Below are 27,697 nucleotides of genomic sequence, written 5' to 3'. Positions count from 1 at the left end.
TTAGACTCTTAAGACTTCGATCATGCCAGAAGGTAAATAAATTGAGATAGCTGAAGCAGAGCTTAACATCATATTTCTTGGCAAACTGCAGGAGGTTTAGAGTGGCAGAGCGCTTGTTGACTTTCACTACATTAACATATGGAGACAGCAAACGCACTTAATGCCTCTGTGTTCCTTTCTGCTCTATTCTCTCTTGCTCGTAATTACCTTCAATATTACAAACATACTATTCTTTATAACTAGAGCAGTTAATACTGAGCAAGACTTAATGGTAAACAAATTTAAAGACAGGCATGTCTGGTGTTTTTTTGTTTGTAAAGAGGCAAATAAGAATAGTTTACCATCCCCGCTCCACTCTCCAGGAAACCATTACAAGCAGCATGATTCAGCCTTAAGGAAAATATTTTCCTTTCCATTTTCTTTGAAAAGGTATGTCAGATTAACAAAAGAACTTGAGAAAACGTTTTGACAGAAATGCACTTTTCTACTGGGGGAAAAATACTATATATATTATAAAATATAAATATATAGATAGATAGATAGATATAAAAGCATAGTAATTTCATGGTAGACTGGTAAGGATAACATGCCTGAGGCTTCGTGTATTTTAGCTTTTAATGTTACCTTTACGTTTCGTTGCGGATAGAAGATCGTTAGCATTCTCTAGCTCCTTTTCCAGCTTACTGATCTTCTCTCCCAGTTCTTTTTCCATTACAGCTTTTGACTCTTCCAACTCAGCCAAATGCTCTTGGGTTGCTTTATTAGCTAAAATTAACAAGCAATTTGTGTTGTTTTTTTTTTTTTTCTTTAGAAAGACCAAAGTTGGCAATATGAACCTTAAACTCCACTTTGACTTTTATATAGTCTGCAGAAGATCACGCTGAGAAGAAAACTCAGTAGTGTGACAGAAGTTAGAACTGCTGCCTATCACCTCTGCATTGACGTGGGATAAAATAATAACTGCCCATGTATCAACGAAATCTAAAACTAAAAAACTAAGAAACTAAAATGAAGAGATATGCTTCTCTCTCCTAAAAATCCAAAGTAAAATTCCAGGTATGTTTGAAGATCCCCCTGCCCATACATACCTTCAATTAAATTGAAATAGTAACATAGTAAAATGGTAAAAATTTTGTTACAAAATTTGATCTCTCTATCCCCAAATCCTAGAGATTATCCCTTCAGAAATGCTCAATATCTGTATTTCAATACATCAGCTTAGTTATGAAGAAGGAGAAAAGTTCTGTTCCTCCCATTTGCCATTTCTCACTCACAGCTTACCTTCACCTGCTTCCTTCAGAAGCTTGTGCAGCTCTTCTACCGCTCCTGTCAGTTCATTGCTCTTTGCCTCTGAGTCATCAGCAGCACTCTAAATAAAAGCATTTTATTTAAGCTTTTATTACATAATAACAGCAACTACAGAAGAAAGCTTGAACTGACCAAAAATTATAAACATACAGATTTTTGAGTAAGATATTAAGAGATTCAGCTAAACTGGACAAATGTTTCCACTTGAATTAACTTTCACTCGATGCAAACTGTCTGAGAGCAAGAAGTGTCAGACACTGATACAATAGGACAAAACCAACTAATATGTATGCTTCTATGCCCTTTAGCTGCTTCATAGGTGGTGCTAGCTTTTTCTTTATTGAAGAGCAGGAACAATTTGTAGAAATTTTCAATGTTCAATTTTGATCATTCTTAAAAATTTTAATTTTTCAAAAATCTTATATAAACAGTTTATGTTTCTTTGCTACCAATTAAAGATCTCACAGTGCATGACTTCACAATACTTCAGCAGTTCTGCAAATCCATTGGAAATAACTGAAATAAAATTGAGAAAAGTCTCAGAGTAGGCTCTCATGTGAGGACACTAAATTTGGATGCCTTCAGTATCAAGTCAGCAATTCCAAACATACAGCAAACCTTATGTTTAGTAAAAGGCAAATATTCAAGCCCCTTCAACCCAGTGTTTCTATAATTCAAAGAAAGCAGTAAAAAAAAACAACCACTACCAAACGAAAAGGTAAATGGTGATGCATGGAAAAGTTAGCTATTGACTGTTAGCTGAAGGGTCATCAGCTAACATCTGATCAGACACAATATTAATGCAGAATTCAAGCATTCTATCGCACTTAATTCTAGGTGGTTATTTATGCATGAAAACTCTGGAAACAGAACTAATTAGCCTGTGAACCTGACATGCAAACTAAAGACCATTCAGTTGGCCTCTTTACCTATCTTTGTCTTATTCAACATACTATAGAATATTTTTCACTTTGAGCTGACAAAACAATCAAAAATTACTTGCTTAGATACTGCTTGACACAATGCATGACATTCAGCTTTCTCAACTGGATCGCTAACACTTGCAGTGTTCACTGCAGTTAAACTTCTACTAAACTTAAAAGAATGCTTCCACCCATCTTTTATGTAACAACATTTAACTCCTAATACATCATAAAATATAGCTACACTGATACAAATATGAAGCATCAAAACAGTGAGCATAAAGTTACTATTTTAACCAGTTTTGTTTAAACTACAAAATGATGCAAACATGTTGCCTAAGACAGGATGTTTTACAATGTTTTGTAATGGAAGGTAGTCTTCCTCACCTCCTCTACTTCGCAGGAGGAAAAAAAAAGACAAGCAAAAAACTCACAAAAATTGGCCTGCATTACACTTAAGCCTAAGATCAGCCACAAGTAATACTAATATACTCTTATTGTTGAATCGTTAAACTTACCTTATACAAATTAGATAATTTTATGTGGGCATTCAGTTCATTGTGGAATCTTTCCTCCATACTAGCTTGTTGTTCTTTTGCCTAGTAAATGAGACACAGGGCGAGGGAGCATTCAATCATTTCTATTTCACACTTTTTTTTTATTTTATACAATCAACTGTAATGCTGTTATGCATGTACTTCGAGTTACCTTACCTCCTTCAGTTTATTCAAAAGGTCTTCCACATGTTTCTGAAGATTTTCGTTTGACTGTTTTAAACTGTTAACCTGTTCCTCCATTCTGGAAACCTGTTCAAACAGTAAATGAGGACACTATGTATAAATTTGTCTTTATTTTAGACAAATTAGTAGTTTGTTTTGAAAATACCTATCCCATTGTTAGAAAATGTAAACTTTTATGCTCTTTCTGGTACCTTTGTTTGTTTATAAGTAGAAAACAGTCTTGGCTCCAACACATTCAGCTAAATGAAACAGTGAGAATCCTTGCTCATATTATGTATACTCAAATAGCTGCATGATCCTCAATGCAGGTAAGCGCTACAGAAAGCCTGACCAATTGACCCGGTTAAAACAACTGTTTAGGTACCTAAACAGAAGCTCACTAAAGTTGAATATTTGCAAAATACAGCCACTGATTCTGGCACGTATTTTGATTCAGGAAAACAAAAATATCAGCAACACACCTCCAAAAGAAAGTTAAATCAGATTCTTCTGCCCCTTGCACAATTAAGAATTATATTCCCGTACATTTTAATAGCATTATATTGTTTTATCCTTTTGTTCTCAGTGATTCCAAAATTTCCAGCTTACCATTAAAAGTTTGACAGTCATAGCCATTCATATTCCTTATAATTCTCAAGTTAAAAGAAAGAACTCCTTACTAACTGCATAACACACACTATTTTTTCCTTTAATACAGCTATTACTTATTTTTGTTAAATTCGGGTAATCAGGAAACATAACCTAAAAAAATAAATGGCAAAAGCACTCAGAAATTACATTACCTCCTCCTTCTTGTTCTCCAGATTACATCTAAGCTCCAAGATTTCATTGCCTTTCTCCCTGGCAGTATGTAGAAGTTCATCTGTTTTGGCTTTCAACTCAGTGTTCAGCCAAGTGTTTTGACTCTGTAGCAGTTCTTTTTCTTGCTCCAACCTTTTCTCACGGTACTAAAAAGAAAATCACACATTGTCATTGTACTGGTTCCCTAGAAAATAAAGAAGCTAACAAAGTACTATGATCAAAGTAAAAATGATGTATTTTAATTTGGTAAATAACACCTAATGAAAGGTAATACATCGGTAATACTGAGTTACCAATCTCAGACTAAGAACTTCCTGACACATAAGTTAGTTTCCTCAATGGTTATGTCAGTTGGGAACATTAACTAGGGTAATATCTAGTTCAACGAAATAAATTAAGGTATCAAAGTTTTTTCTCCTCTCTTTTCCTTTCACCCTTTCAATTCCTTACAGTTATTTCTGCCCACAGAGAAACATTCATAAATAATCATTTTTCTCCCTTCTGCCTGCCTTTGTGGAGCCCTTCCTCCTAGCTGGCAGAAGCAGCCACTGTTGCCACTGATGAGGCTTGGATAAGCTTGCCTAACTCGATGCTCCCCTCTCCTGCTTGTCTTCCATGAGTATACTTCTCACTTCCAGGCCCAACCATCAATTTTAAACTAAAATCATTCATCATAAGTAACAGGAGTAGGCTTGACCTACTTTCAAAGTCAATAATGACAAAATGATTACATCACATATAAACAACTACTTACTGGTAACATTACAACATTAACAGGTACTATGCACATAGGAACTTCTCACCTTCACAGTAATATCTGACGTTTGAAGTTCATCCAATTTTAGCTGAAGTTTCACCTTTTCTGTGTTTGCTTCTGTTAGTTTTTCATTTAAGCGTTTAACATCCTCTGGGGGAAGGAGAAGTGAAACCATTGTTAAAATCAAAAGGTAATTGTAGAACTAAATGTAGAACTCAGTTTTCATTACTGACCAAGATTAAATGAATTGTAAAGAATGAGAACAAACAACATATAATGTATAAATTGTACACTGTGTAATGAAATACATTATGAAATATTTATCTTATATATCAATATTCATAATGAAATACATTATGAAATGAAATATTTTATGATTTCATATATAGAAAACCAAACATCAGTTATCAAACTACTGTAGTTTTGTGCAACTGGCATAAAAATTCCTGCCTTGCTTGCTTCCTTTTCTCTAAATAGCTTCCTGATAATCCATTATTTGGAGCTGCCTATATAAACTGGATATTCCATAGTGGTCCAATCATTCAGGGAAATGTTCTACTTAGCATAATCATATGAACCAACTTGTTAATATATTCTTGGTTATACCATTTAAATGTTCAACTTCCTGAGATCGTCTTTCACTTGTTCGAACCAAATCTCTCTTTTCAGCTTCCAGTTCTTCTTTTTCTCTACTTAATTGGTTCTGAAAAAAAAAAAAAAGAGCAATAAAGACAGAGAAAGCTTATTGCATTTAACACAGTTCAGCCAGTATTTACACTTACCATCACATGGAAGCGTGCTAAATGCTATCCCACCCAACTCCAGAGATTGAAAACTGGGATAAGAAGCTTCTACAGTGGACAACCAAAACAGTCTAAACTACAGAGGATGAAACTATGGCTGAAGTCCATTGTTTCTGTCGTGTTGGGAACAAGTCAAACAATTTCAAGTTAACATACTCTTCTAGAGTCTCTCTAAGAGACAACAGGTTTTGGTTCTTTTTTCCCCCCCCATAAATCATTCTGATACTAATGCCCAACTGGCCTTTTGTGCTTAAATGCAAAATATCAAAGATCAGACAGCAAAGCAGAGAGAATTATAACAAAGCTTTCAGGACCAGCATACTGAATAGGTAGTCTCCACATCTTTGCATTTTAACTGACATTAAGGTCTGAACTGCCGTAAAGATTCCTCCTGGTTCTTGCTGTATTTGAACAAAGACTAAAATGAAAAATTTTGTACATACAGCAGATGAAATGAACTGAAGGCCTAGAAGAAATGCAAATCAAATAACAAGAACTGTTCAAAACTACATCTAATTATAACATGCTTTGAAATACAGCTTTTTTAGATAAGGTGTTCGTTGAAACTGTTTTATTTGGTTAAATAAAAGATAACTGAGTAACCAAGGAATGAACACACAAAAAAAACAAACAAAAAACAAAACCAAAGTCAATAGTCTTGGATTTACAGGCCATAGTATTGCCTTTGTCTTCTAAGGTGGCAATACAAACCACTTCAGGCAGAGCCATGTAAGGCCCTCTGGCAAAACAATCACGTCCGCCTTCTCACTGTGGAAGAATCAATATAATGATAACGTTTTTCTTTCCTGCTCCAAAATTAGTGTTCTGCTGGATCAGTCATCCAAAGTGACTCATCCTGTAACCCCATGACTTCTGAGCGTAATGCAAGGAAAACTGTACCAGAACAGGGGAAAGAACGGAAAAAAAACAGATCTCCTCTTTAATTTGCAGCTCAGCTTTAGATTAACTGTAACATGAAGCACACGTTTGTCTGATTTTTGAGGTTCAGCTTAAAGTCACTTTGGAACAGGTTTCAGATGGGATGAAACAAATCTATTCAAAATGAAATAAAAGCATCTGCTTTGACATATGTTCACCTGTAATTTCATTTGCTAGAACATAAACTTCTACTCAAATAAACCAACACGAGAAGCATGTGCAATTTTCCTGTACACACGTCCATCTGGACGTGTACATCAATACAAAGTTGTGCTGATATCGACACAGCCCAGCTTGGAATTTGATTGTGTTCTTCACTGGCATCAGATAAACTAAAGTCTTACTGCCTAGTTCTTCCAGTACCTGGATGGATGCATTACGATCCTGAGCATCTTCAAGCTCTCTGTTTTTCTCATTCAGTGACTTCAACTGCTCATCTGTTGGGTAAGAACACACAGTAGTGAGGTGTCTGTAATAAAAATCCAGTAAGTGGATTGGGTGGACTAGGCAGTGTTGCAGCAGCCTCATATAGTCACTGGGGGCAGAGGCGTTTATTGTGAAGAGAAATATGTAAACCACCATATTACTATTACAATTTTTTCCCCATTAGAACAGAAAATTCCATTAAAAATGCAGACATACATAAGCGCAAAACCTCCCTGTTTGCAGACGTAATAATTGCATTTGATGGTTGAATATTCAACTCCTATTTAAAACTTAATGCATTTCAATATAACATTGGACTAAAGAATTAAAATCCCATCCAGTCTTAAGAATGCGCGGTTATACTCACGAAGCTTTTTAACCTCCTCACGGAGAGTTTGACATTCTTGCGTCTCAGTTACAAGCCTCTCCTGACTTTGAGCCAGTCGCTTTTCTACTTCAAAGTACTGTTGTTCTGAAAAATAACAATATTGCCTCAATTCTGCTTCAAAACTGTTATTCTTCTTTCTTCTATTTATCAAGGATCCACATTTACAGACTTTAAACAAAAACAGTATTTGTCAATAAAATATTTTTAAAATACTAAAATAGAATTTGAATAAAAATGTCTTTTTGAAGCTAGAAGATAAATTTTCACACATAATTAGCACTGTTTAATTCATTTTTAATATGGAAAAATATGTTTCCAGAACTGATCCACAAAACAACAGTTTGATTAATTTTTATACTTCTTGAAAATTTTTATGTAGCTAGAGAGTTATATTAGCACAATCACGTAGTGGACTCAGTTATGTCAACACTAGATGTAAGAAAACAGGCTACCTCTACACACATACAATGAAAGCCATGTAAGTCTAGGTGTTGAGATTTAATTTGGAAAACGTTTAACAGTTCTTAAAAAAATAACTCTTGTGCTCTATGCTGCATTTCTCAGAGTACTAAAAAAAATAGATTTGAACTTTGATTCATCACCTGAAACACTGTGTCACAGAGCTTAACTGTTAAATGCTTTGTTAAACCAGAGTTTATCAGACACAGTGGACTTCTAGGGAAATACTGAGGGATTTTTTTAAATGTATTTTATACTTCCTACCACATTTTAAAATTCCAAATAATGCTGCCTTCCAGCTACATGAGAAAAGCCAGTACATGGAAGTGACTAACGTACTAAAACTTGTGACTTACCTTAATTTACAGTACATTTTAATCACTTACTGTAGCCAGACTTTTATCATGAAACAGACAGAAAAGTTGAAGGAAAAATAGAATGTTTATGGCTACTAAATAAACTAACTTATTTTGTCAGCAATGTCCAGGGCTTACGCTCATCTACCCTCCTCCCACTTTACTCCAGCTCTCCACAGCCATCAGTTTCTCCGTGACCATGTAATCTCCAAATCAACACAAAGACTTTGTTTGGATTAGGAGCACTTTATCCGGAAAGGTTGTAGTCTCCGGCGTGGAATTTAAAGAAAAAACTTGGGGAGTCGAGTGAACAAATCAGTACTGCTCCTCCACGAGGATCGAAGCTGACCGAAGCGAGGCACTACCTCTACAAACATAACGAAAAACGCTCTATGCGCCCGTTTTGGAGGGGTTCTGACCCTTTAGGAGACCTCGAGGTAGCAGCACCACGCTCCCCTCGCCGCCCCACGCCGAGCGACCCCGCCGGTCCCGCTCCTCCCGTCAGGGGGCCGCGACGCTCCCGGCCCAGTCCCGCTGCCCCTCGCCCCGCGCTCACCGCTGTCCACCTTGAAGCGCTCGTGCCTGGCCCGCAGCCCGTCGATCTCGCTCTGCTGATCGGCCAGGAAGCGCTCCAGCTTGCCCTGCACCGCCTTGGGCAGCTTGGCGAGCTCGGCCCGCTCCAGGACCTGCTGCAGCACGGCCGCCATCTTGGCGCCGCGCGCCGCACCTCCCCGCCCAGCCACCGCCGGGCGCCAGGGGACACGGAGTTTTCCTGCGCGGCGGTCGGCGCGCTGACGAGTGCTTCCGCTTCTGGTCAGGCAGCTCCGTCCGCCATGTTGGGTGAGGCCGCGTCCCCGGTCGCCCCCCGAGCACGGCTAAAATGGCGCCGCGAGGCGCTAAGGCTTTGAGGCCGGGCCTGCGGTGGAACGGCTCGCTTCCACGGTCCCGCGCGGCCGGGCGCTGCGGCGGCGGCGGGGGGTAGCGGCGCTTGGGCTTCTGCCGCACACAGCATGGTGGCCAGCCCTCTCGCTGCGCGCCCCCGTCGGCGGGAGGCGGTGAGGGGGTGGCCGGGGCGGTCCCGGTCAGCGGAGCGAAGGCGCTGTTGGCCCGGCAGCATGGGCTGAGGCGCGGTGTGGTGAGGTGCCGTGAGGCGCTGTGAGGAGCGGTCTGTGCCTGCTGTGTGCCTCGGCCTGGCGTGACCCGCAGCTGCAGCCCCGCCGGCCCTGGGCTGCTTTCGGCCGCAGGCGCTGCGCCCCCTCCCGCCCCCCGGTGCCCGCCGACCTCAGCCGCTCCCCGGCAGCTGCTGGGCCAGCCGCGGCGCCTCGGGCCCTTCCCGGCACAGGTCTGCGTGTACGGGCGCGGTGAGTCCCCCTGTCCCCGTGCCCTCCTGCGGTCCCCGTAAAGACGGCCGCTTGGAGGGTCCATAGCCGCCCTGCTTTTAATTCATAATAATTAGCGTTAAATTTGTTCAGGGCAAACGTGCGGTGTAGCAGCTCCCTCCCGGGGGTGCTGAATGTGAAAGCAAACGCCCTGGTTACCTCTGATGCCATGTGATGCAGCAAGAAACTGTTACTTAGAAGCATGTTTTCCCTAGCGTTTTCCTCCAGGGTTTCAAAATAGTTTTCTTTCAAGTAAGGCTCGTGTGTACTTTTCCTTCCGTTTAGAGATTTATATTTTTAAGTTAAAAAGAACTTGAAGATCACGAAGATAGTTAATCTTTGCTACATAAAAATTAACGCATTCAGGATTTTTTCTGTGAGACTTACTTTCATGTAACTGGTGTAGTTGCCGGCATATACTCTGACTTTATGTGCCCTTTGTTTTGTAGGCTGAAAATGCAATACTGAGTCTTAAACCTGCAGCAATGGGTAGAACTTACTTTGTTGAGGAAGCTATTGGGCAGTATCTTTCAGACCTCAGCACGAAATTTAAACCTTATGTCACTGGCCTGTTAATAGGGCAGGTAAGTTTGTGAAGCTTGTAGCATACATTTGTGTTAGTAGGAGAAATTCCCCTTAGCTTTAATCATTGTTGTTAAGTCTATTAATGTAATACTGAGCTTGTATAACGCTGCAGGGTCGTGCTATAACAGGAAAGGATACTATAAAGTGTTTGCGGCGTTAACTGAGTACTCAAGTCTCCTAAAACTTTTTTCTTTTTTTTTCTGAAAGATATGACACGAAGAAAAGAAACTAAAAATCTCAGTCATAAAACTTTGCATTAAAACCTTGTTTAGAGTTAAGGCAAATGAATAACATGAAGGAAGTAGTTTTGTGGCAGGTTATTACAGAGTTTAATGCTACATGCTGTAAGGCAGCTTTTAGAGGTATTGTGTTACATAGTATATTGCCAGACTTGATATAACCCTAATGCTGTATTTGTTCGTATTGATATTCTTGAAAGTGTTCATCACAAAGAGACTACGTTATTCGGGCTGTTCGAACACCTCCAAAGGAAGAGCAGAAGGAAGGCAACACCAGCCCTTCAAAACTGGAATCCATTGATGAAGAATGGATCACTGCACATGCAAGTCAGGTAGCACAGTGAGTTACTGAAGGGGATGGGAGAAACAGAAAGGAAACAAAATGTACAGAAATTTCTATCACTTCAGTAATCTCTAGCCCCTTTCTCAAAGTAAAGGAACCTTTTTAGGCACACGGTCTGGTATATTAGTTAAACCAAAATACCTGTATTTATTGTTTTCAGAGTTCATGACGAAACAGTGACTTGATAGGACTGAAATGGGAAAATTTGCAGGATACTCTCTTTTCCATTTCAGAGGATGCCGTATGGGAAAAAACAGCCTTGCTTATTTTATTTCTGCTCTCTGCATACTTCTCTCATTAGGAATTTTTGGTATATATAGTTACACCTCTGCTGGATATCTGATTTCTATTAATACATGTTCTTTTCTATTTTTAAGGTTTCTAGAATGCTTCCTGGAGGTTTACTAGTTCTTGGTGTGTTTATTATTGCAACTCCAGAACTGTCAAAAGACAGTCAAAATGCTTTGCGCAAGGTAAGTAGAGGAAAGAGGAGCATAATTTTAGGTGTGTAGCTGGGTAATTTTTTATTACTGTCTTCAGTAATCGTGGTTGTTTGCTACTTTTAGAAATAAAGCAGCAAAACTTTCCGGTTTGATTTCTGGTTTTGAGATTGAAACCTCAGAAACTGCTGTCCTTTGGGACTGTACAGCAGCCTTCATTTGCTAGCTTTCTGTGTCTTACGGTGTTACTGCAATAGTAATTCTTCAAATATGCTATCTTAAGGTGTTTACTAAAAGTGGGCATTCTGTCTTAAAGAGAATATTTTTAAAGTTGCTTATATTAAGCTAAATCTTTGTAGCACAATCATTAGTAACGGTAGCATATTAGCTTTGTGACTGATTGAATTGTTTAGAGGTACTTATAATAGTGCAGGATCGATAGTTCTGGTTTCTTTAAAAGGAATATTTTGTATATAAATGTTGACTTAGTTGTGTGGGGGATTATATTTAAAAACTACCTGCTACCATGTCTAGTAACATGCCTTATTGTTACAGGATCAGAGCATCTAGTGCTACATTCACTTTTGTTCCCTAGATATAGCTTCATTTTCTTCTTTTGATACGACAAACATAAGTGATCTTAACATGAGTAAGATTTAAAGCCTTGGGTCCAAGACTGAACGTTGGCAGTAGAATATATTTATAGCGCAGCATAATCAGGTCTCAATAGTGATTATTGAAACTAGAAACCAGCATGAGAAGATGATTTGTGTATAGGTGATCAGTGACTGCTGAATTCAAATTTGTTTATTAACTTAGTAGCTGTTTTGCACAGCTGCCTTTCCTGATCCTTAACCCTTAAGAATAAAGTTGTAATATTTTTTCTAAGGAGAAAAGTATACAAGTTAAACGTGTGCTTGGTTCAGTTTAAGAGGAACCTGAATTAAGTTTGCACAAGCAATTTTTTCTTTGGAGTATTAGCCTGTGAATCTTTGCTGAAGTTCTTTTAGCGTGATAATTTGGTGATGTATAAGCTGTGTTTTCAGTTTATCTGTAGTCATGATACTGTTGGGCTTACAACTTCAGTGCAAAGACTATTTACCAGGACTTATAATGCGTTATTTGCGTGGAAAAATCCATAATACTTAATACTTTTTTTTTTAATCTTTAGATAATCTTCTCAATAGAAAAGTCTTTGACTAAAAGAAGGCTCTGGAAACCTGCTGAGGAGGAAGTCTCAGACAGAGCAGCCCTTCAAGTTTGTTCTGCTACAAAGAAGTATCCTTTATTAGCAAGCTTTGACTGAGGCCACTACCCCCCAATCTGGTTTTTGTAGTTATTTTTGAATAAAAGATTGTGTTAAGATTCCCAGGGTTCGTTTAACACACAAACCTTAAAAGGCAGTGTGTCTTCTGGTTTGCTCTGTTCACTGCACCATGTCCATTTAACATATGTTGTCTGTGCTTAGTGTAACCAGTCACAAGGTTTGGTATGGCATGGGTAGCTCTCTTTTTCTGGGTATTCTGTATGAGTACCTAGGATAGGGTATCAGACTGCTCATACTAGAAACTATATTTTTCTCTGGATTAAAAGGAATGGGTGTGCTATGTTTGGTACTTTTAATGTAGAAACTGCCAGGTGAAACTGTGTGTTCTGTTACCAATAGACATAACTGTTCTTTTTTTTCTTCAGAACTGGAATAGAGAGCAAAGTTTTAGACTGGTAGATGAATTGGGAGGGGAAATTTGTTTGAGTTTGGATAGACCAGTAAGTTGCAATCATAGAGTTTTCTGATTAGCCATAAGTAAGGCTGCTGGTCTTCTCATTGCTGCAAAATGTCCATGGTTTGTTACTATTAGGTTTGTGTGTGGTGGCATCAAACTATGCCTTTCACCAGTTTTCTTGATTTGTATAAAATAAGGGGAGCATCTGAAATACTGTACAACTTAAGATTGCGGTTAAGTGGTGCTCTAATGGTAGTGGGGAAGTGCCAAGCATGTGGACACGAGTGCTGCAGAAGAATGTTACGTCCGTTGATAACAGGATAAGCACAAGAAAAAGCAAGGTTTTCCAGAGAAAAGTGAGAGAAACTAGGACAGATTGCAAATGTGTACATTGGTGGTTGTAAAAACCTCTTGATCTTAGTACTTGTAAGAGATGGGACAGCATCACTATGGTAGTTTGAATTTACAGTCAAAGATATTTGTTTTTTTTTTTTTTTACACTAACAAAAGATGCGAACATTCTTCAAAGCATATATTGGAGAAGAATTTACTATATAAAGGATAGAGTAATTGTTCTTATTTGCTTTTTACTTTTCACTGAATCTTTTTCTTTAAGTAGTGAAGAATAGTTTGCCGAACCTACGATGTACAAGATCCAAAGGTAAGTTTGACTTGTGTTTTTGCACAGCTTTTAATGCATGACAATGTTCAAAAAAGAACAACAAACAAACAAAAACATTGTTAGTTATATACTGTTTTGTATAGGAACTTTCTTGCTTATTTCTTCTCTCAGAGTTCAGCTAAACCAGCAGATTGGAAATATCAGAGTGCTCTGTCTGCTTCCTGGTTGTCTTTGGACTGCACAGTAAATGTTAATATCCACATTCCACTTCTTGCTACTTCACCCAACCATGACTTGGAGAAGAATACCAAGGTAACTAAAGGGCTGCACCAGTCTTGTATTTAATTTCTGCAGTACTTTTTCTGCTGGAAATAACATGAGACAAAGATTTGAATACACAGTGTGAGTAGATGAGTAGGACTAGTAAGCAGGGGATGTTTGACACTATTATTCATCTTTTAAATGTTATCTGAAGTTACTGTGAAGCATTCCTAGTATAAAAAAATGCTGACACATTTTTTTCTGCTGTGCTTAGTGTTGGCAGTTCCCTTTTCTCAGAATTATTGGCAATGTCATGAGGATCCCAATTAAAGTCTCTTCTGTTTCACCTGGTGAAAGGTTGCACCCAGTTAAAATGGGGGGGGGGGGGGGTGCTTTTAATACAGATTGACTTTCAATAGAATTCACAAAAATATAATTGTATTGCATCTCTGGGGTAGCACTTACCCATTAAGAAATGAATATTTCAATATATTCTGAATACTTTGTTTTTAAGATTTGGCATAGAAAAATATATAAACAGATATTTCAGAGACTTTAAAACCTTCTCAGAGTAACTTTTGAAACATGTATTTCTGTAGTCTTCAGCATGATACTGTCCAACTCCTTTAGTGAAGTTCTTTTTATGAGATTTTTGCCTTTGCTTTTTTTAAAGAATGGATTAAATCGATGGTCAAAACAGATAGAGGACAGTGTTTTTCTGATCAATGGACAAGTTAAAGATGATGATACAGAACTGCTGGAAGGGCAGGTGAGTGCTGTATAACAAGGAATTAAACTGTAATAGATTTGTAGTTAGAACTCCTGTTGTAATAAAACAGTGAATGGGAGGTCTTCTGTACAATGCTGGTTGATGTAATTGGCCTCTTTCAAATAAGTAATGCACAGGACTCCTTGTTTTCCCATCCTCACTGCAGTAAATTGCCTCTTCTTCCTCTACCACAGTGAAAGCAATTACTATATGTGAAGCCTGACTAAAAAAATTTCTATGTGTTGTCTCTGGCTTTGTTGCCTCATTAAACAACCTGAGTCAGGTGTAAATATAGTTGATGAGATTTCTAAGACCTATGTGTGTCAAAATGCTCAATAAAGAGTGGCTGCCATGTTCATATCTCCTTCTAGTTTTGTAATTACGTTCTCATGGCTGTTTTCCATAAGTTTTTGTCTCTGAAAAGCTATAAACTAGGGCACACTTTATGCTATTGTGAAGGTAACTGTAAAGTAGCTTGACATAACTGATTCAGGGAGATTTTTCCTATTTCATCTGATGTATTCATTTTCTCTCAGAAGAAGTTAAGAGGAAATACTCAATACAGCACTCAGATTTCTGATGTCAAGGTTCTGACACAGCTGGTAAGTAGTGCACTCTGATAAAATACAATAAAAAATGAAAGAACCTTCTTCGTTGTCGTCTAGAAATCCAACTTAATTTATCTTAAGATATTTTCCCCCTTGGATATTGGCTGTGAAACTGGCTATGGACAGATTGGAATGCTTTTTGTCTTTGAATTTTTCGTAGAGTGATAGTCATGTTGTGTAAGAATTGCACAATATAGTTGTGAGGAAAATTTGAACCGCTGGTTAGAGAAATGAAGTCCTACGAACTAATTCAGTTGGTAGTAGGACACCTGTACCTCCCTGCATACATTATGTTCACAGTGACTGCATTCTGATGTTCAGAACGAACCCCATGCTTTAGTTTGTCATGGCTATCTTTTGACATTTACTTGAATACTTTTAGCAGAAGCTCACTCACTGGATTGGGGCTAAGATGCAGATCCTGTGAGCTGAATCATAATCTGGAGCTGTCGGGTCTGTGTTAGAAGTTTCCACTCCAGCAGAGCTTATGTTGGTGTGACGTTTGAATTAGGTGCCCCAGCCATGTTTGTAAAGTCCAACGTATAGGCATTGTTTTGTAGGCTTCCTTTTGTAAACAGGCCAACCTGTTTTGTCACATAGGATTCTCTAAAGTTACGTCTAGGAAGCATTTATACATTTATAAAGTGTCATTTTTAAGACTTGAGAGAAACTCATCTACTTTTGTTGTTACATTCCTCCAATGGTTAATTGCTTCAGAGGAAGGAAAGCTTTTTATTTTGACGTTATCATAGACTCATAGAATGGTTTGGGTTGGAAGGGACCTTAAGGATTATCTGGTTCCAACCCCCTGCCATGGGCAGGGACACCTCCCACAACACCTGTGTGCTCAAAGCTCCATCAAACCTGGTCTCCACTTCCAGGGATGGAGCAGCTTCTGTGGGCAACCTGTTCCAGTGCCTCAGCACCCTTATAGTAAAGAATTTCCTCTTCATATCTAATCTAAATTTACCCTCTTTTAATTTAAAACCATTATGCTTTTTAAAAGGGTTTCCAGTCATGACATGAGTCAGTTAAGCAGTTCATGTGGAAGTCATGAATCCACCTGTTTCCAGGTGTTTTCTTAAAATGCTTTCTAGAATGTACTCATTGTTTTGGTAATCAGGGGAACTATTTTTATGCAGCAGCAGTTTGATACAGTTCTGAACATGACCAGATTTATGTTTTATTGCTGACTGATGGGATGGCTTTCAGGATACCCTAGGTTATGCTTACTACATAGTAAATATGTAAACCTCTGAATAATAATAAAAAAAAGTCACAAGCCACTTTCCTGAAAGGTTTGAGAAATCCTATAGACACAAATATTTAAATCACAAAATATGGAATGTCTGGCAAAGTAAATACATCATACATAATGGAAAAGGAGAGAGATTCTCAGTCGTAGCTAACAAAACAAACAAAAACTGACGAATTATGAGGGAAGACAGATTATGTGTAAACATCTTAAGGTATGCTATTAATTCCCTAGTTCTGTTTTTTCTTAATCATGCTGCAAGTGCCTAGGTAACAAGATAAAATTGAAACATTTATTTTTCAGTCCCAGGGTTCAAGTCATAGATCAACGTCAACAGTCCAAGTCTGCAGTGGTTCTATAAATCTCAAAGGAGCTGTGAAATGCAGAGCCTACGTACATAACAACAAGCCAAAAGTTAAAGAAGCTGTTCAGGTAGTGAAAAGGTGAACTAGCAGTTCATCGGAATTTTTTTTCCAAAATACTTGAAGTTTATCATACTGTTTTTTTTCTTTGCCAAAATGGTGAGGTCTAAACTGGTGTTGAAACATTCACCTCTTGAACTTACAGATTTGTTTCTGAAATCGTCTATGCGTGTGTGTGATGGATTCAATTCCTTTCTTGCTTTTAGCAGATATGTCTTCTGTTAATACTGTTCTCTGGTGAATCTTTGCACAATTTATAAACATGATTAGGCTGTGACAAGTTTTTTTAATTAAGAAAATATTTCAGGCTGTATATTTATGTACACATAAATGAGAAAATCCGGTTTTGTTCAGTGTTTTTTCTTGTTTCTTATTAAATCAATGCCTTGTGATTGTCTTTTGTTTTTAGTAGTAATGCTCAGAAATTTGTAGTTCTAACAGTACTAATTTTTTCTGCTTTCATCTTTGCTTTGTTGTTTTCTGGTTTATATTCTTGTGATGTTAGCTTGTCTTTATTGGACTTTTAATTCTTTTTAGAGCTTTTATTGTCTGGAAAACTAATCTTTCAACAAGGGTTTGACCCATGAGGGACTTGTTTTGTTGTTTCTTACTAGTCAAAAGGTTTGCAGATGTCTTTTATATTGCTCATGCTTTGTCTTTTTCTTTGCAGGCTTTGAAAAGAGACATAATAAACACATTGAATGATCGTTGTGAAATACTGTTTGAGGATCTCATTTTAAATGAAGGACCTCACAAAAAAAGTAGGAATTCATGGAAAAATCCATTTACATTTGCAGTGATTTTTGTGTTTTTATAGAAAAATCAGCTGGCATACTGAATTTCCACTATACTTAGAGCAGAGTTAAAAGCAAATGGCACAGTTTCTATTTGGCAGCCCTGACTTTTTCTTAAATCCGGAGAATTTTGGTTAAATTTGTATATGTTCATTGGTATCACAGTTTTCAAACAGATTTTTGTTCAGTTCTTCTAACCACAAAATGCAATTTCAGCCTCTTTCTCAATGATTCTGAATTTTGTAACTTTTTTTATAATTCTGTAGTTGAACCTCCTGTTATTGAGTTTCTAATTGTAACTAGCACATTTGTGCTGTGTGTTTCTTTAAAAAATCTCTCTATGGTATTCCTATTAATATTGAAATTAAAGATATAAAATTTGTCAAGATTAAAGAACTAGCCGGATGTGGCCTTGGATGTTCTTACATCACCTGTATTATGAATGCTAGTGGACATGATCTTTGAAGTCCAGTACTTCATCTCTGTTAAATTAAATATGGCATTGTATCTGGTCGTTATGGTGTGAAAAAGTATCCTAACTCTCATTTTCTAATTAACTATGCAAGTATATCATCCATGTTGGCTCTTCCCACAGAACTTCTAATCACTTCAAATTTCATTTTACAGGCTTGGTATCATTTAAAGAAATAGATCTTACTTCAACACCACTAATAATTGCTAAATTGCATTGGCTTGAATTTATCAGAGCATCCTAACAGAAGCTAGAACACAATGCAAGTTGATCTCATGAAAATAAAAGTTCTTATCCTGATCATATTAAAAACCGATGGGATATATACAGAGACCAAATCTGCTAGCTCATGCTGGATGATTCTTTAAACTTTTTTGAGACAGTGTAATGATACTGTTATCTACTTTTTTAAAAAAGCAAATATTAGTTGAAATATCTGTATGAAGATCATATATAGAAGAAAACCTTGTAGAAGATACGATCTTTTGTAGTGATTTTAGAAAAAATGGAAAAGAAATGGAAACAGGTTGATCATATAAGGAAAAAGAATTTGTGTTCAGAATTACCATTTACTTTAGGGTAACAGTTCTTTTTGGTGTGCTATACCATTCTACATTACTGTTAGCTTACTTTTATCTGAACTCCGTGCTTTAAACTTGATGCTTTTATTTGCATGCAATTTTCAGTTTCCTCTTTAGATGGCACCCGTGCTTTGTGGCTGTAAACATGCAATAAAGGAGCCAAGTGTTTGCAAATCCTCCGTGTTGAAATTATATGCTGTCCTGTGTACACTCTTATCTTCAGTCTTTCCCAGAGTTCTTTTGCTAGTTATTGTAAGCATGATAAAAGGTCTGTTTAACATTTTATAGTCTGTTTTGGAGGTCTCTCAGATATTTCTGGAGAGAGTAATGTGAAAACATAAATCATTATAATAGCAGCCAAAACTTTAATAGAACAGTAACAACTAAACAAACCATGTTTGAAATCAGGATTTTTACATGGAAACCTTGAGCAGTTAGTTTGCAATAGCTTTGTTTTACTGTCAGATTAATTAGGAGTCTTATCATAACTGGCAAGGCTTTTATTTGGATGGTATTTTTCCCCATTTTCTTTTAGACTTTGAGAGGGTATATCATGTCTTACCTCAGAGACTGTTTGTCCCTTTTGCTGGATCCAGTGTGATGCTCAGTGATTATAAGTTCGGTGATGAGGCTGTTGGAGAAATTCAGGAACGTTTTGTTGAAATGTTGGACCAATCTGTGCAAGCTGAAGATATCCATATAGCAGAGGAACTTAACACAGGTAAACAAAGTATCTGAGAACTAGGATAGAAGGCATCTGTGATTACTGAAATGTTGACTAATATCATAGGCCAGTTTTATCCAGATATGGAATGTAGTATGTTTCAGGTTGGTTTACTTGTCAAGCTTAAACATTTTTTTTATATCAACCTAATTACATTTTGTACATATTTCTGAAACATGGTAAGGGTTCTTGCAGCTTCTGAGTTCGGCTTGTAACAGAGTGCTTGCCCTCCAGAAAAAAATATGCTTTTTCATTGCTTGCATTATTTGTGCACCTATGGTCGCAGCTCATGAAGTTCAGATAGATAGTAGAAGATGAAGCTATTAGCAAAAATAAAAAAAAAAAAAGTCTTATGTCTTTCAAGAAGTTCTCATGACAAGACCCCTTCAAAAATATCAAGTTCCTTCTTTGTTCTGAGTGTTGTATTTTATGTGCCAAATACAGTGCTTCAAAACTGAAGTTTTGTGGTTCATTTGAAAGGGAAAGAAAATCAACAGAGCTTTTCATCTACTGAATGTCTTATAAATTTATGATCTGTCTATGAGACTGTTATATTTTTTAATACAGATATTGTTATAATCTAATTATTGATATATTTTTTTTCTGAATAATCTGACTTAAATTGTTTCATATTTTTTCCATATGAGTTTTATTTCAATGTTGAAGCCAAATCTGTGAAATGGATCTAGTAATACTTCCTGTCACCTCTTGGAAGAGATTCCTCCCACATGTCATCATGAGCTGCTGCTTAGAGTTTTGTAATTTGAATACAAAAAAGCCCCACTGATTCTCAGATAATAGAAGTAAACACTTTTTTTATATTGATACTTGTGGGCAAAAAAAAGATGTTTAGCCAATGTGCTCTCAAAGTTCAACTGTGATTACTGATATTCTGTTTGACCCGCTTGTGTACTCAGAGGGTTTTTTGTATTTCTTAATTTGAGAACTAACCATAAATTCATATGTCTTTCTGAATAAATCAGTATTCCTAGGTGTTAACTAAACCTGTTAGCAGTGAATCTGACTCATCAAGTTGAGAAGTAAAAGATGTGCACAGCTCAAGAGCCTAAAGAAAAAACAGTAAAGCCAATAAAAATCTGCCTTGTATTATAAGAGTAACTTTAGTAATCTTAAAGCTAATTGTTAGTGAGCATTAAACAATTAGCGTAACTTAGGGAAGTAAATTAACGTTGTTGTAGCAGCACTAAAGGTAGGTGTGTGGGGGGAAACATGATGACTCAGTTTGGTTTTATTGTTTATGTAAGGATGTATGATTTGGAGGTAGGAGGAAAGCATAATTTAGAGTAACAGTAATGCATCACAAAGATTTGATGCCACTAATGTGTCTAAAGTGATGTCCAGATATCCAAACTCACTTTGTCAGCTGTTCCCATAACTTGCTGGTTATAGAGCTAGGCACATGGTATTTTTTCTAATGTGAATTAAAGTAAATGTATAGAAGAAGAAAGTGGAAAAGCATACTAAAAGGATTTCAGAAAAAAATGAGAGACTGGCCTTGCCCCAGTGAACACCAAAATCTTTGTCTATAAGAATGAGTTCTGTTAACAGTGGTGGTGGCAATAATGCTATGAACGCCATGCTGTTTGATTCTGATAATTATTGTGAAATTATTAGCTTGTCATTTATTAAAATGCCTCTTCACTTTTATTAATGCTAGGAGGCCATTTTAGAAATTAGACCTGTTAGCTGCCTGCTCTTTTTTTTTTCCCCCAAATATTATCAATTGTAAAGAAAAGCATTCATTTTGCAGTTTGACTTTTTTTGGTACTTTGAGATGAAGTTGCCATAGATTGCTGTAAACATGCTTTTGTGGCATTAGAGTTTGGGGTTTCCCTTGTGCATTCACAGTGCATCATTCTAATATGGGTGGGATTTGTTGTTTCTCAGAGCTTAGAGCTGGCTTTAGTAATGACAGTCAATATTCACTAATGGGTATAAAAATTGTTTTGCTGTGAATTTTGACATCTTTATGTTTGTATCCCAATTATTGTGGTTTTAGACACCAACCTTGAATTAACTGTGGATTTATATCCATTACAAAATCATGGGGAACCTTTGCTTTTAAAAAGTACTGTTTAAAATTCAAAAAAATGACCAGGCTTTTTAAACGGTGCTCTTTAAAACAGGAAACTTGTAAAGAAGAGCATCCAATCAACGCCGTGAAAAGATTTATTTTTTAAGCAGCATTTAGCACACATGACAAAGATATTTTTGAGAGGGTCAGGTGTGCTTTCTTAATACGGCCTGCTGCTGTATCCTGCAGTTTTATTCTCTCAATTCTTTGAACAGCTCTCTAGCGAGGTCACTATGGGCCATGTTTTAAAATTGTTATTTGGAAAAGAGAAAAAAATGACCTATTTATAATTGAAAGTTATAAACGGCTCTAACACTGTGGTTTCAAGGTATTTAGTACTTTAATACATGCAATTGAAAGCTCTGTATTTATTACTTGCTTTACTAAATCCCTGTTCCTCCTCGGGGTGGGGGATGTTAAATACACTGAGTAGATGAGGTGGTGGTGGTAGTCTTTTCCCCATCTTCGTTAGAAAATTGATGAATTAATGAAGAATTAAGGATTCATATAACTGGTAATGGAAAGCTTCTGCTTTCAAAAACTCCTTGTGATTTCTACCACAGCTGCTTCAAATACAGGCCTTCCATAACTTAATGGCATAAATACCTTCAGTAACTAAATAGCTCGAGGGTTTTTTACTGCTTCTTTCCTTTTTTTTCCCCTGAGCAAGTGAGCTTTGCTGCCTTCATGTGCAGCTTCAACAGTTTCTTTCAGAGAGGTGTAACTGTCCTTAAAAGAGTGGGTAAAAAAAAAAAAAGTAGAGGGCACAAACTGTCCTACTTGCTCATCAGAAATAAAGCAGAAGGTAACCTGCTGGATCTAGGCTTCAACAGGGACCCAAGAAATGTGGTCAGCTTCTCTAAAAGTAAAATGCTATTTAGGGAATTGAAAACTATTAAGCACTTTGGAAAGAATATGATGCTCTTATTCTGCTGTTTAAGGTATTTACTTGAAAAGCTATCTTGTAACAGTTAATCACTTATTTAATGTATGCTAGTTGCAGATTTCTGCCTCATATTTTAGGCAGGTGAGGGCATGTTTTCCTTTGCACAGGAAAAATAATGGTGAAACAACATCCTCAAATGGACTTTGAAGTGATGATAATTCCCGTTCAAAAAATCACTCCCATGCATTGAAATTTTTTGCCATTATTTTATGTATTTTGTGCAGCTTGCAGAGATGTCTTAAAGCTGTGTTTATGCTTGGTGTGTGTGTATGTATATATGTATATCCTGTTAGGTTTCATATCAGACAGTTCTTAACTGCTATGCTGTACATCCTATACAAAGCCGGTCAATTCAGGGGTAGAAATGGCTAAAGACAGGTTGTAAAAGACTAGTTTGAGTGCTTTTTTGAAACTCAAGATCTTGTGCAAGTTAGACTTAAGATTCTGAAGATACATATACATGACTCATCTTAGATGACAGAAACAGCCTATCTGATCACACATTTGGTTTATACATTCCCCCATGTTTCATGATAAAGTACTTTTCCATGAATCATTAGCACATGAATCATAATGGGATGTGCCTTGTATTACTCAGCTATGTAATTTGTAATTAAAGCAGATTGACAACCTCACTCTGGAAATGGGAGATCCATTTATTATTTAGATCAATATTTTGTAGACTTGATATTTGGCACTGCTGTTTTTTTTTCCTCTTTGTCTTCGTTTTCAGAACGGGAGCAGTTTGTTAGTCTCTCTCTCATACGTCTGGGGTAGCTGCTGTACCATTTCTACTAGAATAAACTGTTTTTTCTAACATAAATGTACTTTGTGAAGTTGATATGAAGTTGATAGTATTTTGCATTAACACAAGTATGAAATGCAGATGTTAGCTTTTCACCTGGTATTGTTCACTTGATTTCCATGCAGTTGATATTTGTCCAGTTACTGAAAACACAGATGACACACAACAGAAACAACTGACAAAAGCAACGTTGCTGTTGAAACTGCAACAAAACATAGGTATGTTACTTCACTGTTTCAGCTGTGGCAATCCAGAAATTCTAATGGGTTCCTTTCATTAAAATTTGCTTCCACAGTGGTGGTGTTATTCTCACAGCTGGCAAGATTAATTAAAAAATGTCTTAATCCTTCCTGCTATCCTAATGCAACAGCTTTTTAAAGATGTGTCCTGATTTCACAGCTGTAGAAACAGGGTGTTTTGGGGGAGGAAAGAACTGCAAGCTGCTATTTGAACAAAACCAATGCTTGCAGTTTGTTCAGCCTACAAGTTGATACAGAAAGCTTAAGTAGATTTCTCTCTTTGTTGAGAGCCATCACTTCTATAATTCTGTAGTTGGAAAAACAAAACCACAGTTGAGTGGCTTGTTCAAATAGGCATCCTGAAATTGGCTAGTGACTCATTAAGCTTCTTCTGATGCTCACAAATATGTATGGGCTTGGGTGGTAATTGTCAGACTCAGAAATTGGGGGAAGAGCAGTCACAGAACTCCTCCAACTACAACATCTCCATGATATCCCTTGGTCCAGCTCTCATACATCTGTCTATACTTACTGGAGTTCTCTTTGGTGTGAACTTTGACTGCCTTTTTGTCTTATAATAATTACACTTCAGTCAACAAAACAATATCATTTGCTTTCCATTAATTCTTAAGCCTAGAACATGGTAACTGGAATGGTTAAAGCAGAAGAGTATTAATTTCTGTTTGTTTTGCATATAACCATGTTTTCCTTTGAATTATCAGTCTTTTTTTTCCTAGTACGTTCTACTCAATTGCATCAGTAACAAACTATTAATAAGAAAATGACTGTTGTACAAAAAGACTTGAGGAGTAGGTGCCACACAGGAAAGGAAAAACTTAGTAACTTTTGTTTCTTAAAGCTTTTTTTTTTTTTTTTTTTGCTAGTCTTCTTCCTAGAATTAAGCATTAGTGTGGAGTCATAGCATGATTTTATGGGCCAGGACATGGCCAAGTTACTGCAGAATACGCAGCTGGAGTTCTGGAAGGAGCCTGCTCTGATCAGAAATGTTATGTGGTATTTATATAATTTAATTAACTGAGATTGTAGGTTTCGATTTAGGCTTAGCAGTGGTGTACTTAGCTTTTGGGGTGGCTTTTACTGTTTTTCCTCTTGCTTGTCATTCACATTGACCCTGCCCTCCACACCCTAGCTGCTGATGACTGTGCTGCCATTGTCACTCATTGAATTCATTTCTTTTGTTGTTTTTAGGTGTGGTAATAGCAGCTGCTGTTGCAGTCTTTGCATCAATCTTCTCTTTCAATTACTTCAGCGACTGAAGTCAAGAAAAAGAAGCCTCATTGACATATTGATCAGTAATCACACTTACACAAGACTGAAACATCTGGGTTTAATACATTAGTAACTGAGAATTGTTACCTAAATGACACCAGTTAGATATGCAATATAAATTGTAATGATACATTCAGTTACCTTGTTCCAGCACGTAATTACTATATCAAGTAGCCAGTGAATCAAGTTCTTAAGAAGGTAGCTCTGTTACTATGTATAAATTAATAGTACTATGCTCTAGAAATAGCCCCTAAACCAGTACAGAACCGCCATTTTCTCTGACTTGCTATTTTAATGTAAAATGCTTCTGCTGGTGTTTTTCAGTCTATTGGTAATACTAGCAGAGTTACCCAGTATGGCAATTCTTGCTTTAGAGCTTAAGATTAAGAGAAATCTTATCTCATTAATCAGGGAAAAATTAGGTTTTATGAAGCCAACATCTTACCACATGCATTTTTAGGTAATATTAGTTAACTGTCTTACTAGGTATACAAATAGTTTCCGGTAGACCAATTCAGACTGTAAATACCTTAGTTCAAGACCCGGAGAACTCAGAAATCAGTAAAATGTATTGAGCTTCATATATAGATATGCTGCCTTTTACTTGCTGACTTCTGATGACAATTTCTCTGTCCAGCCCTGATTCAGTCAGCTTTGTCTTAAAATGTTAACTATTTCAGCAACAGCTTCATCTAGGCAGCTCTAATTATGTTGTAGATAACTAAGTTGTCAAAATTTGTTTGCTAATCATGATTTTTAGAATATAAGCAGATAATTTTTTGTTATAAGATATTCTCCTGGGTATGTTAGGCAATAATGCTATTGTAAACTTGCCATGAGGAAAGCAGGAGGAAGGAAAAACTCTAGTAAGATTCGTAAAGGCAATGCATATATGAAATATGATGTTTGTTTAGATCTGAATTAGAATAGAATTCCAGATTTTAGGGCATTTTAATGCCACTGCAAATTTCTTTTTAGTGTTAAAGGTTCTGGAGCACTATGAAAAATAAACACTTATGTTCTAAAGCGTAATAAAGTATGTATTGATACTTTTAATAAAAGGCAACAATGAGAAGGATGCATTTTAAATCCTCTTGTCTCGTCTGTGTATTCTGTTTTCACATGTTTGTTAAAATTATCTGCTTTGAGTGTTGAACTGTGTTTTGGAACACAGTGCTGATCTTTTGTGCTCAGTATTGCTCAAGTAGAGCCTCTCAGTGAGAAGTGAATGTTATAATTGGAAACATTGCTTTCAGGTAAGTCCTTCAGCTGCTGCATATTTTATAGATGCGTGTTATTCTGTGCAAATGGGTGAAATCAGTATACAAAGTGACATTATGCAAAAGCAGTCAATTCTGGCACTCCTGTGGTAGAAGTTGGGTGCTGTCCAGAAAATGAGACGTTTTGAAGCACATTGGTAAATTCACGCTTGGTCTAAAAATTGCTCTACTACAGCCTCTATAAGAAGGTAGGGCAGTGTAATAATGGGAAGAAAAAGTTGTTTTTTTTCCCTACCCATTGTTCTATTTGTCTCATTCTTATCTGGATCTCTGGAGGACCAGGGCTTGATTTCGTAGAAGTTCCCTCTTGCTTTTTTAAACAAGCATGCTCTTAAACTTGTATCCACTTGATATTTTCTTGCCCAAGTGTGACTGTTGTCTGGCTTACTTAATGGTTAAATCATTCGGTATGAGATTAGAAAACAAAGCGTGATCTTTGTACCCTAAACAACAACGACAAAGTCACTAAATTGCACCTCTCTTGCTAGCCTCCAACTGGAGGTTGCCTGCAGTTTCTGTGTACAGCGCCATGAAAGAAATGCAAGAAACTGTCTGCTTCTGTAATGCTTTTTAAAGTTTTCTACTTCAGTCTCAAAATGCCTAGCTTCTCTGTAAAGAGAAACACTCAACTGCAAAGTGCTTCAGTGTCCACCTCAGTGCATGTTATTCTGTTAGGTGTCTCTTACTCAAAACTAAGCCAAGGAAGGGGGAAGTACAACATTCGAGACACTTGCACCCGAAAGGAAAATTGTCATGAAATGCTCTTCCTATAGCTCTTCGTTGTGTTTGGCAGCTGTGGTATAAAAAGTACAGCTTGTTTAGATGTTCCATGGATCCCCTTGCAAAGAACTCTCTTCTCCCTTCCACATGCAGATGTATTTCAAAATGTACTAAATGATCTTTATGATGTTATTACATTAATTGTCAAATTAAGCCTTCAGTTTATAACTTACTAGGCATCGAGGACCTATGATAGTTCAGTATTGTAGTTTGAGGTTGGAAGAAGGCAAAGAAAGAAGTTGCCCTTGATGAGCTTTCTGCTTTAATAAAGGAGACTGCATTTTGTAACCACCTGTGCAGTAAGAAAACAATTTAACCCTGTCAAAGCAAAAATGAGTAATTTGACTTGTATCTACAGATTGAGCCTTCCAGTCATCTTGCTGTGAGGAAATAGTGGTTGTAGAAGAAAGCAGGTTCTCGCTTGTTTAAGAATTACGGAAGGGATTTCATTGTCTTCTTGCTTCCCATACCCTTTGCACTGTTAGGCCATTGACAACCTGAGATAATAATTTATTTTAAGGAAAATTAAAAGGTACGTGTTAGAAAAAAGAAAAGCAAACTTCTAAATGTCTATTTATTGACTTATTTAACTTTTGTTCAGGTCTTATGTAGGCACATCCATTTCCTGATAATTAGATGATCTAAAGCTTTCAATTTGTGAAAATCCCATTGTGACTGAAATAGACCTTGATTAACTCATATCCATGTCTGCAAACAGGTTTTTATTTTAATGTGCAAGAGTCTAGAGGAGCTGTTGAAACTTCCATGTCAGGAAATCTGGCTCCTCTAAATGTAGTTCTAAAATTGAAGTTGTGGAATATTTTAAACAAACTTTATTCTCTCTGCTTGTCCCTTTAATTCATTAGTATTTCTTTTGCTATGTTTACATCTAGAAGCTTCAATTCTAAGGGCTATCTTTCAGCATGTCAATAACTGACGTGCACCTACTAGAGCTTCTATTCTCAGTCTGATCAGCAGTGACACCACCGATAATTAGGCTCCCCACCTTCATTTTTGTCTGTGTTGGTGTGCCTGAAGACGTGCAGGGTCTCTGCCACTTTGAGTCAAACAGAAGAAAAACTGTAGATTAGGGTAGCAGGAAGGCTGCTCCCATGTGCTTGTTAAAACATTTACTACTTGTTAT

At 37.0% G+C, this 27,697-nt stretch overlaps 2 protein-coding genes across 9 annotated transcripts in view; one reads left to right on the top strand and one right to left on the bottom strand.

The window, feature by feature from the left end:
* Positions 1–8,623, bottom strand: part of TPR (translocated promoter region, nuclear basket protein) — a 43,497-nt gene extending 34,874 nt beyond the window's left edge. For all 4 annotated transcript variants that reach the window (XM_040564687.1, XM_040564688.1, XM_040564689.1 and 1 more), the window contains exons 1-10: positions 8,457–8,623; positions 7,065–7,169; positions 6,635–6,708; positions 5,136–5,232; positions 4,576–4,679; positions 3,754–3,918; positions 2,945–3,037; positions 2,750–2,830; positions 1,282–1,369; positions 625–765 (exon numbers count right to left, since the gene is read on the bottom strand). In XM_040564687.1, the coding sequence (XP_040420621.1) occupies positions 625–765; positions 1,282–1,369; positions 2,750–2,830; positions 2,945–3,037; positions 3,754–3,918; positions 4,576–4,679; positions 5,136–5,232; positions 6,635–6,708; positions 7,065–7,169; positions 8,457–8,607 (1,099 nt within the window). In that variant the 5' untranslated portion in view covers positions 8,608–8,623. The remainder of the gene's footprint in view (positions 1–624; positions 766–1,281; positions 1,370–2,749; positions 2,831–2,944; positions 3,038–3,753; positions 3,919–4,575; positions 4,680–5,135; positions 5,233–6,634; positions 6,709–7,064; positions 7,170–8,456) is intronic.
* On the top strand, positions 8,616–25,582 carry ODR4 (odr-4 GPCR localization factor homolog). Of its 5 annotated transcripts, none has more exons than XM_040564695.1 (14): positions 8,616–8,740; positions 9,729–9,863; positions 10,304–10,435; positions 10,824–10,919; positions 12,058–12,164; positions 13,235–13,271; positions 13,404–13,544; positions 14,167–14,262; positions 14,802–14,864; positions 16,429–16,557; positions 17,218–17,308; positions 18,930–19,115; positions 23,090–23,182; positions 24,413–25,582. In XM_040564695.1, the coding sequence occupies exons 2-14, from the start codon at positions 9,765–9,767 to the stop codon at positions 24,478–24,480; spliced, it is 1,338 nt and encodes a 445-aa protein (XP_040420629.1). In that variant the 5' UTR covers positions 8,616–8,740; positions 9,729–9,764; the 3' UTR covers positions 24,481–25,582. The 5 variants fall into 5 exon arrangements, with proteins under 5 accessions (XP_040420629.1, XP_040420627.1, XP_040420628.1 ...); XM_040564693.1 differs by having other exon boundaries at positions 14,799–14,864; XM_040564694.1 differs by having other exon boundaries at positions 8,714–9,261; positions 14,799–14,864.
* Positions 25,583–27,697: the final 2,115 nt, after the last annotated feature.

The sequence above is a fragment of the Cygnus olor genome, chromosome 8 (genome assembly GCF_009769625.2).
Source record: "Cygnus olor isolate bCygOlo1 chromosome 8, bCygOlo1.pri.v2, whole genome shotgun sequence".
Classification (NCBI taxonomy): Eukaryota; Metazoa; Chordata; class Aves; order Anseriformes; family Anatidae; genus Cygnus; species Cygnus olor.
Note: the sequence above shows the minus strand (reverse complement) of the source record. Positions and strands in the feature narration are given on the sequence as shown.